A 17,270-nucleotide genomic window follows, 5' to 3' on the forward strand; every position below is an offset into this window, starting at 1 on the left:
TGAGAGAGTTTATAAAAGATTGGATCCCTAGGATCCTAGGATGTCCAGAACTACAGCAAGAAATGGAAATAGAAAGGGCACATAGAGCATTGGCCTTTAAACCACAATCACAACAAAAGCCAAGATCTGTTTTAGTAAAATTTCTAAGATATACTACAAGAGAAAAGGTACTGGAGAAAACAATGGAAAAAGTAAGAGAGGACAATAAGCCACTGGAGTACAAAGGGCAAAAAATCTTCATTTATCCAGATATAAGTTTTGAACTCCTGAAGAAGAGAAAGGAGTTCAATACAGCAAAGGCGCTTTTATGGAAGAAAGGGTATAAATTTATACTAAAGCATCCAGCGGTATTGAAAATATTTATTCCAGGACAACAAAACAGACTATTCTCGGATCCAGAGGAAGCACGAAAATTTGCAGAACAATTACAAAATAGACTGAGAGATGAAGACGTGTAACGAGAGTACAAAAGACTGCAAACTAAAAAGACATAAGTTTTGAACTCCTGAAGAGCAGGAGGGAGTTTAAAACGTCGAAAACGATCTTATGGGAAAAAAACTATTCTCGGATCCAGAGGAAGCAAGGAAATTTGCAGAACAACTACAAAACAAACAGAGAGATGAAGACATGTAATAAGAGTAAAAATGACCACGATTTATATGTATGTGGGTAAAGAGGTATATGTGTGTATATGTATAATGTGCATACATGAATGTATCCGTATTTAGAGGAAAATATAGATAGTATAGACAAAAATTAATAAGGGAAGGAAAAGGAATAGAGGGAATAAAGAGGGAATTAAAAGAGTGACCTTTGTCACATATGAAAAGTGAAATCTTTTCTGGGGGGGTTGGGTGGGGGGGTGTTGCGGTCACTGCAAATCAGCTGATGCTTGCGAGTGAATTCCCAAATCCAAATGGAGAGGGGAGATGTGGTTGTCCGACAAGGGATAAAGGACAACTCAGGAGGGGAAGGGGGGATTGGGGCTAAAGAAGTTTTAAATAGGAGAATAAGGAAAATGTTTGATGTTTTAGAAATGTTGTCTTATAAAGGATTCAAAACAAGAAAACAAATGGATAAGAAGGAAAGGTAATGATGGAGAAACGGAAAGGGAAGATAAACAAAGTATAAAATGGCTACGTTGAACTATATGACTTTAAATATTAATGGAATACATAACCAAATTAAAAGGAAGAAACTGCTAAATTTACTGAAAAAAGAAAAAATTGATATAGCATTTGTGCAAGAAACACATTTAACTGAATTGGAGCATAAGAAATTAAAGAGAGATTGGGTAGGACACATAACAACAGCATCGTATAATTCAAAAGCAAGAGGAGTAGCTATATTAATTAGTAAAAATGTGCCATTTAAAATAGAAGAGGAAATAATAGATCCAGCAGGGAGATATGTAATGATAAAATGTCAGATATATTCGGAGTTTTGGAATCTACTCAATGTATATTCACCTAACGAAGAAGATCAAAAGTTTATGCAAGATATCTTTTTGAAGATAGCAGATACGCAAGGGAACATATTAATAGGAGGGGATTTCAACCTGAATTTGGATTCAAATATGGACAAAACTGGGGAAAAAATTCACAGAAAGAACAAAGTAACCAAATTTATAATTAAATCGATGCAAGAAATGCAACTTTTGGATATATGGAGGAAACAACACCCAAAGGAAAAGGAATATTCATATTACTCGGCTAGACATAAAACATACTCAAGAATAGACCTATTTTTGTTATCAGCTCGTATGCAAGATAGAGTAAAAAAAAACAGAATATAAAGCTAGAATACTATCGGACCATTCACCCTTAAAATTGACAGTAAAGTTAGAGGACATCCCTCCAAGAATGTATAGATGGAGATTAAACCACATGTTACTTAAAAGGCAGGATTTTAGAGAATTTATTGAAAAACAAGTTAAAATGTATTTTGAAATAAATATGGAATCAGTGGAAGATAAGTTTATACTATGGGATGCAATGAAAGCATTCATTAGAGGGCAAATAATAAGTTATGTAACCAAGATGAAGAAGGACTATAATCAGGAAACAGACCAGTTGGAAAGGGAAATAGTAAATATAGAAAAAGAATTAGTAATGAAGGAAGATATCACTAAAAGAAGAGAATTGGCGGATAAAAAAATAAAATATGAAACACTACAAACATATAAGGTGGAGAAAAATATAATGAAGACAAAACAGAAATATTATGAACTAGGTGAAAAAACGCACAAAATCCTAGCATGGCAGCTTAAGACAGAACAAGCTAAGAAAATGGTATTGGCATCAAGGAAAAAAGACAAACAAATTACATATAATCCAAAAGAAATTAAGGAAAACTTTAGAGAATTCTATGAACAATTGTACCGAACTGAAAACGAAGGGAAAGAAGGGAAAATAGATGAATTTCTGACTAAAATTGAACTACCAAAACTACAAATAGAGGAACAAAATAAATTAACAGAGCCATTTGGAATAGTAGAAATACAAGAGATAATAAAAAAATTACCAAATAATAAGACACCAGGAGAGGATGGATTCCCAATATAATTTTATAAAACATTTAAAGACTTATTAATTCCGCCCCTCCTGGAAGTAATCAACCAGATTGATAAAACTCAAAGCTTACCAGATTCATGTAAAACAGCAATAATTACAGTAATACTAAAGCAAGGGAAAGATCCACTCACACCAGCGTCATATAGACCAATATCGTTACTTAACACAGATTATAAGATAATAGCTAAATTATTAGCAAACAGTTTAGCAGAGTATGTACCGAAAATGGTAAATCTAGACAAAACTGGATTTATCAAAAAAAGACGCACAACAGACAATATTTGTAAATTTATTAACTTAATTCTTGCAGTAGAAGGGAGTAAAGCGCCAACAGTAGCAGTTGCGTTAGACGCAGAGAAGGCCTTTGACAGAGTAGAATGGAATTATTTGTTCAAAGTATTGCAAAAATTCAGTTTACCGGAGAAATATATTAATTGGATTAAAGCATTATATAAGGGACCATTGGCGAAAGTGACAGTAAATGGACATGTATCAAAACAATTTAACTTAAGCAGGTCAACACGACAGGGATGCCCACTATCACCTTTATTGTTTGTGTTAGCTATAGAACCACTAGCAGAATTGTTAAGAACAGATAATAATATAAAAGGAATAAAAATAAAAGACAAGGAATATAAAATCAGTTTATTTGCGGATGATGTTATAGTGTACTCAACAGAACCAGAACTATCAATAAAAGAATTATATAAGAAATTGAAGGAATATGGAGAAGTGTCGGGTTACAAGATAAACGTAAATAAAAGTGAAGCAATGCCTATGAATAATGCGGATTTCTCAAAATTTAAGAAGGAATCACCATTTAGATGGCAAATGCAAGCAATAAGATACCTAGGTGTACAAATAAACAAAAATCTCGGCCAACTATATAAACTCAATTATTATCCACTAATGAAAAAATTACAGGACGATTTAGAGCATTGGAAAGATTTACCACTAACACTAATAGGAAGGATAAACTGTATTAAAATGAACATTTTTCCAAGGATATTATACTTATTTCAGGCATTGCCAATACAACTGACAGAGAAATTCTTCAAGGAGTTAAAGAAAATAATAAGGAAATTTTTATGGAGAGGGCGGAAACCAAGGATAGCACTAGATAAATTAATAGAATGGTATAAACAAGGAGGCTTACAACTGCCAAACTTTAAAAATTATTATAGAGCCGCACAATTAAGATACCTATCAGATTTTTATCAAACAAGGGAAAAGCCAGATTGGACGAGATTAGAATTAGATAAAATAGGGGAAAAGATACCTGAACACATATTATATAAATGGGATGAAAAATTGGTACAACATAGAAGTTCTCCAGTATTACATCATCTCCTCAATATTTGGAAGAAGATTCATGTAGAAAGAAATAAAACAAATTATCAATTACCAAAACTAATATTGACGCAAAACAAGTTACTCCCTTTTACAATAGATAACCTTTCCTTTAGAGAATGGGAAAAAAAAGGGATTAAAAGAATAGAAAATTGTTTTTCAGGAAATAGATTATTATCCTTTGAACAAATGAAAGATAAGCACAATATAACTGGAGATACAGTGCTGGCATATTACCAATTGAGATCCTACTTGAAGGATAAATTAGGAAGCAGTTTGAGTTTGCCAGAGGGAAGTAACCTTGAATATGTGATTACAGATACAATGATAATCAAAAGATTTATAACAAATATGTATATTAAACTGCAAGAAAAGGAGAATGAGGAAACAAATGGTAAAACTAAACAAAAATGGGAACAAGATTTAAATATAAAGATAAAAAAGGAAACATGGGAGAAGTTATGCTCCGGAACGATGAGAAATACAATAAATACGAGGTTACGTATGTTACAATATAACTGGATACACAGGCTATACGTTACACCTCAAAAGTTAAATAAATGGGACCCAACAGTATCTGATAGATGTTTACGATGTAAAAAAAGAAATGGGAACAACAATTCATTCAATCTGGACATGTGAGAAAGTAAAAAAATTTTGGGAAGATCTAAATCAGATATTAAATAAAATAACAGAAAACAATATACCAAAGAATCCAGAGATCTTCCTCCTAAGTAACATAAAAAATAAAGAATTTGGAATTGATTTGGAGGATGCACAAAAAAGATTTGTTAAGATAGCTCTAGCCGTAGCAAAAAAAATGTATTATGTCAACCTGGAAATTGGAACATAATTTGAAAATACAACAATGGTATATAGAAATGAATAAATGTATTCCATTAGAAAAAATAACATATAGTTTAAGAAATAATATTGAAATATTCGAACAAATATGGGAGCCTTACATTAAATACAATAGCGAAAACCTACCGGGGACAATCATTACCTAAGTTAACGGAAGGAAAAGGGAATGAAAAGAATGGACTCAGTAGAATTTCTGGTGTATTTTTATTGAATGACAACATTGTCTGACTGGTTTAATGTATCCTGGATTGTATACCTTAAATGGACGGGAGGGGGGAGGTAGGGAGGGTGGGATGGGAGGAGGGAGGGGGGGGGAGAAAATGGCACTGTATATGTGTGAAAAGGAAAAAGTGTGATTTATGGTGTGAAAAATAAAAAATTAAAAAAAAAAAAGGGTTAGGGGGCAAAACTTTAGAAGTAACATGAGAGGAAGCTTCTTCACTCAGAGAGGGGTGGCCAGTGGAATGACCTTCTGGAAGAGGTGGTTGCAGCAGGGTCAGTTTTGTCATTTAAGAGAAGGTTGGACGAGTGCATGGATGTGAGGGGGTTGGAGGGTTATGGTTAAGGAGAGGGAGCAAGTAGGTGGGACTAGTGGAGTTCACTCAAATCAGTGTGGACGAGAAGAGCCAAGATGGCTTGTTTTCGCACTGTAATTGTTATGTGGTTATATGCCTGTCACAAATGGCCTCCCTCTCTGTCATTTGGAAATAAGGGTTGTCCAAGGCCGAGGTAGTGGAGAAAGCAGAAAGGCCTCAGAGCATCTATACCTTTGGGTGGGACGGTTAACATGACACTATTACAGCGCTGGTGGCTGGGGTTTGATCTGGTGCTGTCTGTAAGGAGTTTGTACGCTCTCCCGTGTCTGCGTGGGTTTTCTCCGGGTGCTCCGGTTTCCTCCCACCCTCCTTTATTGTCCTGAAATAAAAACAGTCAATATTGAAGTGGAATTTGCTTTCGTCTGCCATAAGGCAGACAGATTCGCCATCGGCAGAAGTTGCCTGAAGTGCCTCTAAGAGTCAAAGAGAAGCAAACAAGAGCCCCCCCCCCCCCAGATTAACCGAGTGTCCATGGATTCGCCTCCAGCACTCCCACAGCCACACAGATGTCCAGTCCAAACCATCGGCCGTCTAAGCTCCAGATCTGAACATCTGATACGGTCAGGAAGCCCTCGGCGCCCTCTTTCATCCCGGACCCATACCTGGTGCTCCTTTAGCCAGTCCCCAGCCTGTGTGGGTTCCCCACCTCGAGTCACCAACAGCCCACCGCCGCCTGTGAGGCTCCTTCGGCTGCAGAGCACATCACATCGCCTCCTCCTCCTCTTCTCCTTCTCAAATGGGGTGGGAGGGTGGTCTCCCCATTTTCCGATCCCCTGCGCCAGTTCTCTAATTCTCTGGAGTCAGCAACCCCTCGTGGCCGCTGCCGATCACAGGCGGCGCCATCTTGGGCCCAGATGACGTGGTCGCAGGATTTATAAATAAAATCACCGTCGGCTCCATTAACTGGCCTCTTAAAGTCTGTATGGAAGAATTTGGGCGGCACGGGCTTGTGGGCCGGAAGGGCCTGTCACCACACTGTACGTCTAAATTTGAATACACAACATATGGGTCTCTGAAGAGGGCCACACTCTCTTCAGAATCAGAATATTGCCGTAAACATGTCACAAAATTCAATGTCCTAAAGCAGGATAAGGTAATTATTCTTTACTGTACAGCACAGGAACAGGCCCATTGGCCCCACTTATCCATGCTAGCAATGTGGTCCACTAGACCATCCATTTCCCTCCATTTGACTCAGATCCCTCTCAACCTTTCCTGGTCATGTCCTTTAAGTAATACAATTGCCTGGCCCATTTCCTCTGGCAGCTTGTTCAGCCATTGCTTGGAAAACATTGCCCCTCAGGTTGCCTTTCTCCTCTCATCTTCTCTCCCCTACCCCAGAGAGAAGACCGTGACCATCTACCTTATCTAAACCCCTCGTGCGTCCATTAACCCCCCCCATCCTACTCCTGGACTCCAAGGAGAAAAGTCCTGGCCTCTCCATGTGCAACTCTGAGTGCAACTCAGTCCCGGTAGCGACCTTGCAAACTGGCTGTGGTTTGCGTCCGCAGGTACCATTTCGACGACGTCACCACCATCAACGGAGCTTCGGATGATGAAGGAACCGAGGTCCTGAGCGTAGAAGCTGTCGGCAGACAGCTGGCAGCCCTGCAGGAGATGAGCAGCGCCTGGCTCCTTGCCGGGAGGCAACACGTGGCCAAGTTCAACGAGCAGGTGGGTGGCAGGCAGTGGGGGCTTGGGGGGACTTCCCAAGCTAACTGCTTAATCCTGAGCCATCCATTGGATGTGTCTGTGAGTCTTCAGTTCTTCCCTCTGTAACTGGATCCTTGACTCGCTCGTTGGAAGACCATGGTCAGTGCGGATCGTTAACGCCTCCTCAGGATCAGAATTTACTGTCATGAGTATGTTGCTAAATTTGTTTTTTTTTGTGGCAGCATTACAGGTGCTAAATTGCTAAAAAAAAATCACATTAAAAAAAATTAAGTAAATTAGTTTGAAAAGAAGAGTATTGTGAGGTTGTGTCTGCGGTTCATTGTCTGTTCAGAAACCTGATGGTGGTGGGGAAGAAGCTGCTTTTGTATGGCTGCGTGGCCAGGCACAATTCAAATGGCGTCTACAAATTTGCCGATGACACCACGGTCAGCGGCAGAATCACAGACGGCAACGAGGAAGCATATAGGAGGGAGATGGATCAGCCGGTTGAGTGGTGTCACAACAACGGCCTTGCACTCAATGCTAGCAAAACCAAGGAGCTGATTGTGGACTTCAGGAAGGGGGCTCGTAAGGCACTTTTAGGTGGCCAAAATACCCCGAAGTAAAGCCGCATATTCTACCCCTATGTGGGTGTCGGTAGGCCACCTGAAAGTGGAGAACCTGGCCAGGAGGAGTACTTACCTAACCCTCCTCCTGTAGGTATATTCTCCGGCTCCAAGAATCCCCTGTTGCACCTGAAAGCAGCAGTGGGACTACGGCCACAGTCCATGGGAGCCGATGTTCGCTTGGATGCGGCTCTCCTTCAGCTGGCACGTTCAGGTGACAGAAAGGTGTCTTCCCAACGGCCACCTGAACGTCCCAGCTGCACTCGCCTCCAGCCATGTCTGCCGGCGCATTATCTGTGTTCGAGCACCAGAAAGCGGCTATAGATCGAGGGGGTCAGCAGTGGAAAGGGATAAGAACTTCAAAATCCTGGGTGTCAACATCTTGAGGATCTGTCCTGGGGCCTCCATGTCGATGCAGTCACGAAGAAGGCTCGCCAGTGGCTATACTTCATGACAATTTGAGGAGATTTGGTACATCACCAGAGACTTGCAAATTTCTATAGGTGGACCGTGGAGAGCATTCTGACTGTTTGCATCATGGCCTGATACAGAGGTGCCAATACACAGGACAGGAAAAGGATCAGAAAGTTGTGAACTCGGCCAACGACATCATGGGCACCAGTCTTCACTCCATTCAGAGTATCTACAAGAGGCGGCTGTCTTAAGAAAGGAGCCTCTATCCTCAAGGACCCCCACCACTCAGGCCACGCCCTCTTCAGAATCAGAATATTGCCATAAACATGTCACAAAATTCAATGTTTTGCGGCAGTGTTACAATTTAAATATTACTATAAATTACATTTGAAAAATAAATTAACAGGGCAAAAAAACCCAGAAAAAGTGAGATCTGTGGTTCATTGTCCATTCAGAAATCTTACGGCGGAGGGGAAGAAGGTGTTTTTGTTCTGTCGGGTGCTCGTCTTTAGGCTCCTGGACCTCCTTCCTGGTAGCAGAGTGAAGAGGCCCTGGCCCGGGTGCTGGCAGGTCCTTGAGGGTAGAGGCTGCTTTATTGATTCACTGCCTCTTGTAGATGTCCTCGATGGAGTGAAGTCTGGTGCCCGTTTAGGAGTCCTTTCCTGTCTTGTGCATTGGCTCCTCGGTACCAGACAGTGAAGCAACCGGTCAGAACGTTCTCCACAGTCCACCTGTAAAAACATACTGAATCTCCTTAAACTCAAAACATCCTTGGGAAGGAGGTCCAGGAGCCTGAAGGCAAACACCCGACAGTACAAAAACAGCTTCTTCTCCTCTGCCATCAGATTTTTGAATGGACAATGAACCACAGACATTGCCTCACTTTCTTTTCTTCTGCTCTAATTTATTTATTTTTAAAATGTAATTTAAAGCAATATTTGCACTTATAATGTTTCTTCAAAACAATAAATTTTATAACATGTACATGACAATAAATATTGGTTCCAAAATAACCTTAACCTCGTGCATTCCCCACTTCAGTATTCCACCCTCCCACCATTCTCTGTGTGAAGAAGTTCCACCTAAAGTTCCTCCTAAGCCTTTCTCCTTTCATGTCCTCGGGTTTGTATCTCACCTAACATCAGCAGAAATGTCTACTTGCATTTATTCTATGTATAACCGTCATAATTTTATATATCAAATCACCCCTCATTCTTATACACTCCAGGGAATAAAGTCCGAACTTGTTTAACCTTTCTCAGTAACTCAGTTCATGATGTCCCGGCAACATCCCAGTAAATCTGCGCTCTTTCTATCTTATTGATATCTTTCCTGTAGTTAGGTGACCAAAACTGCACACAATTTGGCCAAATTTGGCCTCGTCAGTATCTACACAACTTCAAAATATCCCAACTTCTGTATTCAACACTTTCATTTATGAAGGCCAGGGTGCCAAAAGCTCTCTCTATCCACCTGTGGCACCACTTTCAGGGAATTATGTATCTGTATTCCCAGATCTCCCTGTTCTACTGCACTCCTCAGTGTCCGATCATTTACTGTGTACGTCCTTTCTTGGTTTGTCCTTCCAAAATGCAAGACCTCGCACTTGTCTGCATTAAATTCCATCGGCCATTTTCACCCTGTTTTTCCAGCTGGTCCACATCCCTCTGCAAGCTTTGAAAACCTTCTTCATTGACCACAACACCCCCAATCTTAGTGTCATCTGCAAATTTGCTGATCCAATTTGCCACATTATCAACCAGATCATTGATATAAATGACAAACAACAATAGTCTCAGCACTGCTCCCTGAGGCACACCATCGTCACAGGTCTCTAGTCTGAGAAACAATCATCCATCACTACTCTCTGGCTTCTCCCATTAAGTCGATGTCAAATCACCATGAACACCAAATGACTGAATCTTCCTGACTAAGCTCCAATGTGGGCCCTAGGTTAAGGCCTTACTAACATCCATGGCCTTTACTTCGTCAACATTCCTGTCTGGCTTTGGTGCACCCCAGAATTGACTGGCACCCTTGGGACTTTGGTGACGGAGGAGCCAGTGTTGCATTTCTCATGGACAGCTCACCGTCGAGCAATATCGGTCCTAGTAAACCCACTAAGTTTGAAGGGGAACCCTAGAAGTGAGGTCCCATTCTGTTTCATGATACGCAGGGAGACACAAACAAGGGGGTCCAGGAGCTGGGGTCCCCGCTGAGTGCAAGCAGAAGATGGGACAAAGCAACAGACAAGTTGAAAGGGAGCTTGTGATGTAGACTCTAAACTTTCAGGATTTCCAATTAATCAAATAGCAGACTATTACAAGTCAAATTTATTGTCATCTGATTGTACAAATACAATTTGCTGAAACTACGTTCTCCGGTTCTCAGTGCAAAACAGACAGACACACAGCCAGAAATAACACACATACAGACAAGCAATACATACACAGAACAAGTATTTATATATACAAATAAATACATATTGTTTCATGAATATGAGGGTCTCGGAGGATCAGTGTGAGCAGATCCTTTGGTCATTCAGTGTTCTCACTGCCCGTGGGAAGAAGCTGTTCCTCAGCTTGGTGGTGCTGACTCTGATCCTCCTGTATCTCTTCCCCGACAGGAGCAGCTGAAAGATGCCGTGTGTGGGATGGAAGGGGTCCTCAATGATTTTGCCTGCCCTCTTCAGACAATCATGGTAGATCACGTCGATGGGGTGAGGGGAGAGAGACTCCAGTGACTCTTCTGATCCTGCGGATTCACTTCTCTGCACCAACCGTATCCACACTGTGACGCAGCCGACCAGGGGCTCTCAATAAAGCTCCTGAAGAAGGTTGACGTGATGTTGGCCGGTAGCCTTGCCGCTTTACCTGGTGACCAGGTTGAATCACACTATATTGGATGAGATGTTGGGGAATATCAAAGCACTGAGTTCCAAAGGCTGGTTCAGTGCACCGAAGGATTTCATTCTCATTTACTTTTTCCCTTGCAGGCCAGGAATACTGTGAATGTCCACCTGGTTCTCTTCAGACTCCCTCAGTACGTCACCGACATCCTTGTTACCTTCAACGATCCCATCTTGATCAGGTACTTCGTTGCTGATGGGAATCTCCAGGAGTTAGTGGGAGAGGTAGGGGTAAGAGCGGAGACCCCTCCAAAGCCACCTGAGTCTGTGCCTTCCACCGATGCACAGATGAAAGGTTCAGGGGGGAGTGGGGAGACTACACTGCGGCCCAAGTCTCGTGTTAGCTCATTGCTTCAGCCAACTGGGTTCTTGCCCAATTCAGGTTGAACTTGCTTAATTCCAGAGGTGGGGGAGAGGGGGGGGGGTAGGGTGAATAATTTTGGGAGTAGATTATCAAAGCTTTTGGAATATTGTGCACAGTTTTGGCTGCCCAGCGAGAGGGGGATGTCGTTAAGGTGGAAAGGGTCGGATACTTAACAATGTGGATGAACAGATAGACCTTTGGGTACAAATCCATCCCTCTCTCAAAGTTGCCATGCAGGTTGGTAGGGCAGTTAGGGAGGTCTAAGGGATGTTGGGCTTCATTAATAGGGGGATTGCGTTTAAGAATCGAGAGGTCTACAAATCTCTTGTGAAGCCACTCTTCTTGTGTTCATTTCTGATCGCCTCATTATAGGAATGATGTGGAAGCTGTAGAGAGAGTGCAGAGATTTTCCTAAATGTTGCCTGGATTGGAAAATCAGTCTTATGAGGCAAGGTTAGCAGAGGCAAGGAGTTGGAGCGAAGAAGGATGAGAGGGCGATAAGATTCTGAGAGGCATAGACAGGGAGGACGGCCAGCGCCTATTTCCCAGGGCAGGCGTAGCAAACACCAGAGGACATGTGGACAAAGTGAAGGGAGGGAAGTTTAGGGGAGATGCCAGGGGTAAGTATTTTACACAGAGAGTTGTGGGGGCCTGGAAGGCCTTGCCAGGGATGGGGGTGGGGGCTGAAACATCGGGGGCATTTAAGAGACTCTTAGGCACACGCTTGCAAGAAAAATAGAGGGTTACGAGGTAGGTCAGCACAGCATCGAGGGCCGAAGGGCCTGTACTTGAACCTAGTGTTCAAGGAAAGAATTCATCAGAAGGTTGTGACTGGGTGGCTTGGATTCCAGGGAAAGTGTTTATACTGGGACTTTTTATAAATTTTAATTCATTTTAATTTTCAAATTTTAATTCAGGAATGCAGCATGGTAACAGGCCGTGCTGCCCAAATGCGCCAATTAACCTACAACCCCGGTTCATTTTGAAGGATGGGAGGAAACCGGGCCCCTCAGGGGAAACCCACCCAGGCGCAGGGAGAATGTACAACTCCTTACAGACAGTGCAGGATTCAGACCCTGGTTGTGGGCGCTGTAACAGTGTCGTGCTAACTGTTCCACCCACCCTTGGAAGCCAAGGGGTGACCTTGTTAGAGGTTCGGAAAATCACAAGGGGCACAGGGGAGGTGATTGGGCACACTTTTTTTCCCAGGGTCACGGATGATGTCCCTGGGAAAGATTAATATTTAAATGGCAAGCAATTGCAGCGTGTTGCCATGCAAAAGGACTTGGGAGTGCTTGTGCATGAATCACAAAAGGTTGGTTTGCAGGTGCGGCAGGCTATCAAGAAGACAAATGGAATGTGTTGGCCTTCATTGCTGGAGGGATTGAATTTAGGAGCAGGGAGGCACCAGGTCCTGGTGAGGCCGTATCTGGAGAACTGTGTGCAGTTCTGGTTTCTTGACTTGAGGAAGGATAGATTGGTTTTGTAGGCGGAGCAGAGGAGGGTAACCAGGTCAATTCCAGAGATGAGGGGGTTGGTCTACGAGGAGAGATTAAGTCGTCTGGGACTGTACTCACTGGGATTTAGAAGAATGTGAGAGGATCTTATGAAAAGGTATAAAATTATGAAAAACCTTGATAAGTTAGAGGGAGGTAAGTTGTTCCCATGGGTGGGGGGGAGACCAGAACAAGGGGACATCTCCTCAAGATCCAGGGGAGTAAATTTAGGACGGAGATGAGGAGGAACTGCTTTTCCCAGAGGGTGGGGAATTTGTGGAATTTGCTGCCAAATGAAACAGTGGAGGCGACCTCAGTAAATATTTTTCAGATAAGGTGGATAGATTTTACATAGTAGTGAATTAAGGGATTTGGGGGGAAAAGGCAGGGAGGTGAAGATGAGCCAATCATCAGATCAGCCATGATCACACTGAATGGTGGAGCAGGCATGACCAACTCCTCTGTGTTTTGTGACAAAGACGTGCTTCCTCTAATCTGGTGTCTTTCTCCCCTTGCCTCCTCCCACTCACCCTCACCCCACCCTCAGCCCCCACAGCAGCAGCAGCAGCAGCACCGCAGCGTGCCCCTCGCAGCCCCGTGGCTCGACAGGCCGGCCCACCCAACACTGGACCCTGGACCAGTTCCGCGCTGCCGCGCACTCCCTCCGGCTCTTGGACCCGGCCATCTTTGCCTGATAGTCTGGCTGCTGAGGTGGGCTTCAAACCTGTGAAGATGGAAAGGGCGGGGAAGCTGTGGACGTTGGATCTTGTGGCGCCCCCCCCAACCCAAGGAACGTGGGTCCTCCCTTTCACTGGAAGTGACCTCATTCCACAGGGGTTCCCTCTTCACTGAGATCATGACCAACCTTCTCTCGAATTCCATACGCAAGGGAACATTCGACCACTCCTAGATTAGAATTCCCAATTAATCCTCCGTCTGGTGAACATCTGCCAGTTTAGAGGCAAAAAAGATCACAAAGACGTTACTGGGACTGTGAGATAGGCCAGGATTTTTCTCCCTGGAGTGCACGAGGTGATCTCATAGAACAGAGGTTTCTAACATCATCGGGGCATTGATAAGATCACAATCTCTTTCCTGTGAAGGGCAGTCTAGAGGGTACAGGATTACAGTGAGGGGTGGGTGGGGAAAGATTTAACATTTATTGTCAAGTAATAAAACAGGTATAATATTACACAAAATTGTATTTAGTCTGCCTTAAGCCAAAGATTCACCATCAGCAGAAATTGCCCGGCACCCCTTATAGTCAGAGAAAGCAGAAGAGAGTCCCTTCAGAGTCACTGAATGTCCGTGGATTCGCCTCTAGCAGACCCCGCAACTACACAGACTTCAGTCCAAACCATTGGCAACCTGAGCTCCAGATCCGAACCTCCAACGCGATCAGGAAGTCTTCAGCACCCTTTCGCTTCCCAGTTCCGATACCTGGTACTCCTTCAGCCAGTCTCCAGCAGTCCGCAGCCCGGTCGGTGCGAGTCCCTTGACAAAGTGAGCTGCAGCCTCCGTGGGTTCCTTGCTTCAAATCACCAGCAGCTCGCCGCCTGTGAATTCATCAGCCGCAGAACCCCTCGCTGGTTTGCTGCTGTGGGTTGTTTCCTCTGCTTCTCCTTTTCAAACGGGAGGGGGTCTCCCCATTTTCTGGTGCCCTGCGCCAGTCCTCTGCTTCCCCGGAATCTGCAACCCCTCGAGGATGCGGCCAAACATGGACGCCGCCATCTTAGGCCTACACCCAATGGCCACTTGATTTTAAAATAAACCTCTGTCGGCCCTGTTAACAGGACATTTCGAGTCTGTATGGAACTGTTGGAAGTTAGACTGGACGGTACAACCCTGTGGAGCAGTGCTTTGTCTCCATTCCTTGCTCTCCGCGGGTCTGCACCAGTGGCAGCACTGCCTTTTTAATCGAGGGGCTAGTCTTCCCACACAGAATGTGGAACGAGGAAGGGGTAGAGGTGGAGACAATTTTAGCAATTTAAAAGACATTTGGACAGGCCAGTGGATAGGGAAGGCCGAACGCAGATAAATATGGGATTTTCTCGATGGGCACCTTTGGCCAGCATGAATGCATTGGGCTGAAGGGCCTGAATCCATGCTGTAAAACTCCAGCCTCTCTGAAAGCCAGCTGTGGCTGCAGACTTCAGACCGGGTCTTCTAAGTTTGGAAGAGTATCTGATTAATTTTTAAAATTTGCATAGACATACAGCATGGTAACAGGCCCTTCTGGTCCACGAGCCGGTGTGGCCCAAATATCCCAATTAACCGCTTTGAAGGGTGGGAGGAAACCGGAGCACCCGGAGGAAACTCACGCAGTCACGGGGAGAGTATATAAACTCCCTACAGACAGCGTCAGATTCGAACGCAGGTCGCTGACGCTGTAACAGCATTGCGCCCACCGCTACACTAACCGCCGCCCAATACTTGCTAAATCTCCTCAGACGGCTTGGAAAGTCAAGGCGTGGGCAAGCCTCCTTCACCTTTGCCTCAAATGTGCTGGCTTCAGAAGAGATCTTCTGAAACATGGGCACGCTGGAACCTGAAGGTTCTGAATCTCTCCACCTGCGTCCCATCAATGTGGGCAGGTGTGTAGTCACTCGGACTCTACAGCACGGTACAGGCCCTTCGGCCCTCGATGATGTGCCATCCCATATAATCCCTAAAAAAAGGACCAAACCCTCCCTACCCTGTAACCCTCTTTCTTTCATATGTGTGCTCGTCTAAGAGTCTCTTAAATGTCCCTAATGTTCCAGCCTCCACAACCACCCATGGCAAGGCATTCCAGGCACCCGCAACTCTGTATAAAAAAAAAACAAAAAAAGTATCCCTGATGTCTCCCCTAAACTTAGTGCACTCGCCCTCTGGTGTTTGTCAATCCTGTCCTGGGAAACAGGTGCTGACTGTCCACCCTATCTATGCCTTTCAGAATCTTGTCGACCTCTATCAAGTCTCCTTTCATCCTTTTACGCTCTAAAGAGATAAGTCCAAGCTCTACCTCGTAAGACTCATTTCCCAATCCAGGCAGCATCCTGGTGAATCTCCTTTGCACCCTCTCCATAGTGTCCTCATCCTTCCTGTAATGAGGTGACCAGAACTGAATGCCAGAGATTTGAACTCAATCCCCCTATTAATGAAGCCCAGCATCCCATAGGCCTTCTGTGCAGCGACCTTGAGGGAAATACGGATTTGAACCCAAGATCCCTCTGTTCATCTTAAGTAACTGACAATTAACCCTCTGGTTTGTCCTTCCAAAATGCATCACCTCAAACATCTGGATTTAACTCCATCTCCTACTTTTCTGTCTAACACTGCATCCTGTCTATATCATCTTGTAGTCTTCAGCTCCATCCACAACTCCTCCAACCTTCATTTTATCTGCAAACCAAGTGACCCAAACTTCTGCCTCTTCATCCAGGTCATTTATAAAAATCACAGAGAGCATGGGTCCCAGAACAGATCCCTGCAGCCCCTCCACTACTCATCGACCTCCAGGCAGAATACTTTCCTTCCACTACTACTCTCTCCTTCCTACATTCAGATTTACTGTCAGAATACATATGTGACATCACAAACAACACTGAGATTCTATTTCCTGCGAGCCTGGCAGAATCACCACTTAATGGTAGAGCAAAAATTAACTGTACTCAATGTACATGTGTAAATAAATAAATAAATGTAAACAATCTGACTGTGCAATAGATATATATTTTTAAAAATCAATAAAGTGCCCAAATAATTGTCCCTGATTGAGTTGAGGAGCCTGATGGTGGAGGGGGAGCAGCTGTTCCTGAACCTGGTGGTGCAAGTCTTGTGGCCCCTAGACCTCTTTCCTGATGGCAGCAGTGAGAACAAAGCATGTGCTGGGTGGTGTGGGATCCTTGGTGATCACTGCTGCTCTCCGACAGCAGCGTACCCCATAGATGTTCTCGATGGTGGGGAGAGGTTTGCCTGTGATGTTCCTGGGCTGGGTCCACTACCTTTTGCAGTGCATTGTGCTCAGTGGGGTATTGGTGGCCCCCACACCAGCCAGTCAGCACACCTTCCCCCGTACCTCTGTAGAAATTTGCCAGCATTTCCAATGTGACTATCCTTTATGTGAAAAATGTAAAATAGGTGATGCTTCTTTAGTTCGTATGTTCTGGATCTGCCCTGGCTTAGAAGAATTTTGGAAAGACGTTTTTGAAGCATTATTAGTAATTCTTAAGTTAAAATTGGAACCTCACCCTTTAATTGCTTGTTTTTGAGATCACCTCAAGATTGATTTCAACTCAACATTAAATTTCATCTTTTACTCTATTGACGGCCAGACATGCAATTTGGATTAAATGGAAAGATGATACCCCACATACTCGTACACCATGGCTAAGGGGCATTACCTCTTGTTTAACTCTGGGGGTGGGGGGGGTTGGAAATTAGA

The 17,270-nt window shown here is 43.8% G+C and overlaps 1 protein-coding gene across 2 annotated transcripts in view; it reads left to right on the forward strand.

The window, feature by feature from the left end:
• Positions 1–16,599, forward strand: part of rangrf (RAN guanine nucleotide release factor) — a 33,407-nt gene extending 16,808 nt beyond the window's left edge. For both annotated transcript variants that reach the window (XM_069920146.1, XM_069920147.1), the window contains exons 4-6: positions 6,895–7,057; positions 11,072–11,166; positions 13,392–16,599. In XM_069920146.1, coding sequence (XP_069776247.1) covers positions 6,895–7,057; positions 11,072–11,166; positions 13,392–13,539 — 406 coding nt within the window. In that variant the 3' untranslated portion in view covers positions 13,540–16,599. The remainder of the gene's footprint in view (positions 1–6,894; positions 7,058–11,071; positions 11,167–13,391) is intronic.
• The last annotated feature ends 671 nt before the right edge of the window (positions 16,600–17,270 follow it).

The sequence above is a fragment of the Narcine bancroftii genome, chromosome 2 (assembly GCF_036971445.1).
Source record: "Narcine bancroftii isolate sNarBan1 chromosome 2, sNarBan1.hap1, whole genome shotgun sequence".
Lineage (NCBI taxonomy): Eukaryota > Metazoa > Chordata > Chondrichthyes > Torpediniformes > Narcinidae > Narcine > Narcine bancroftii.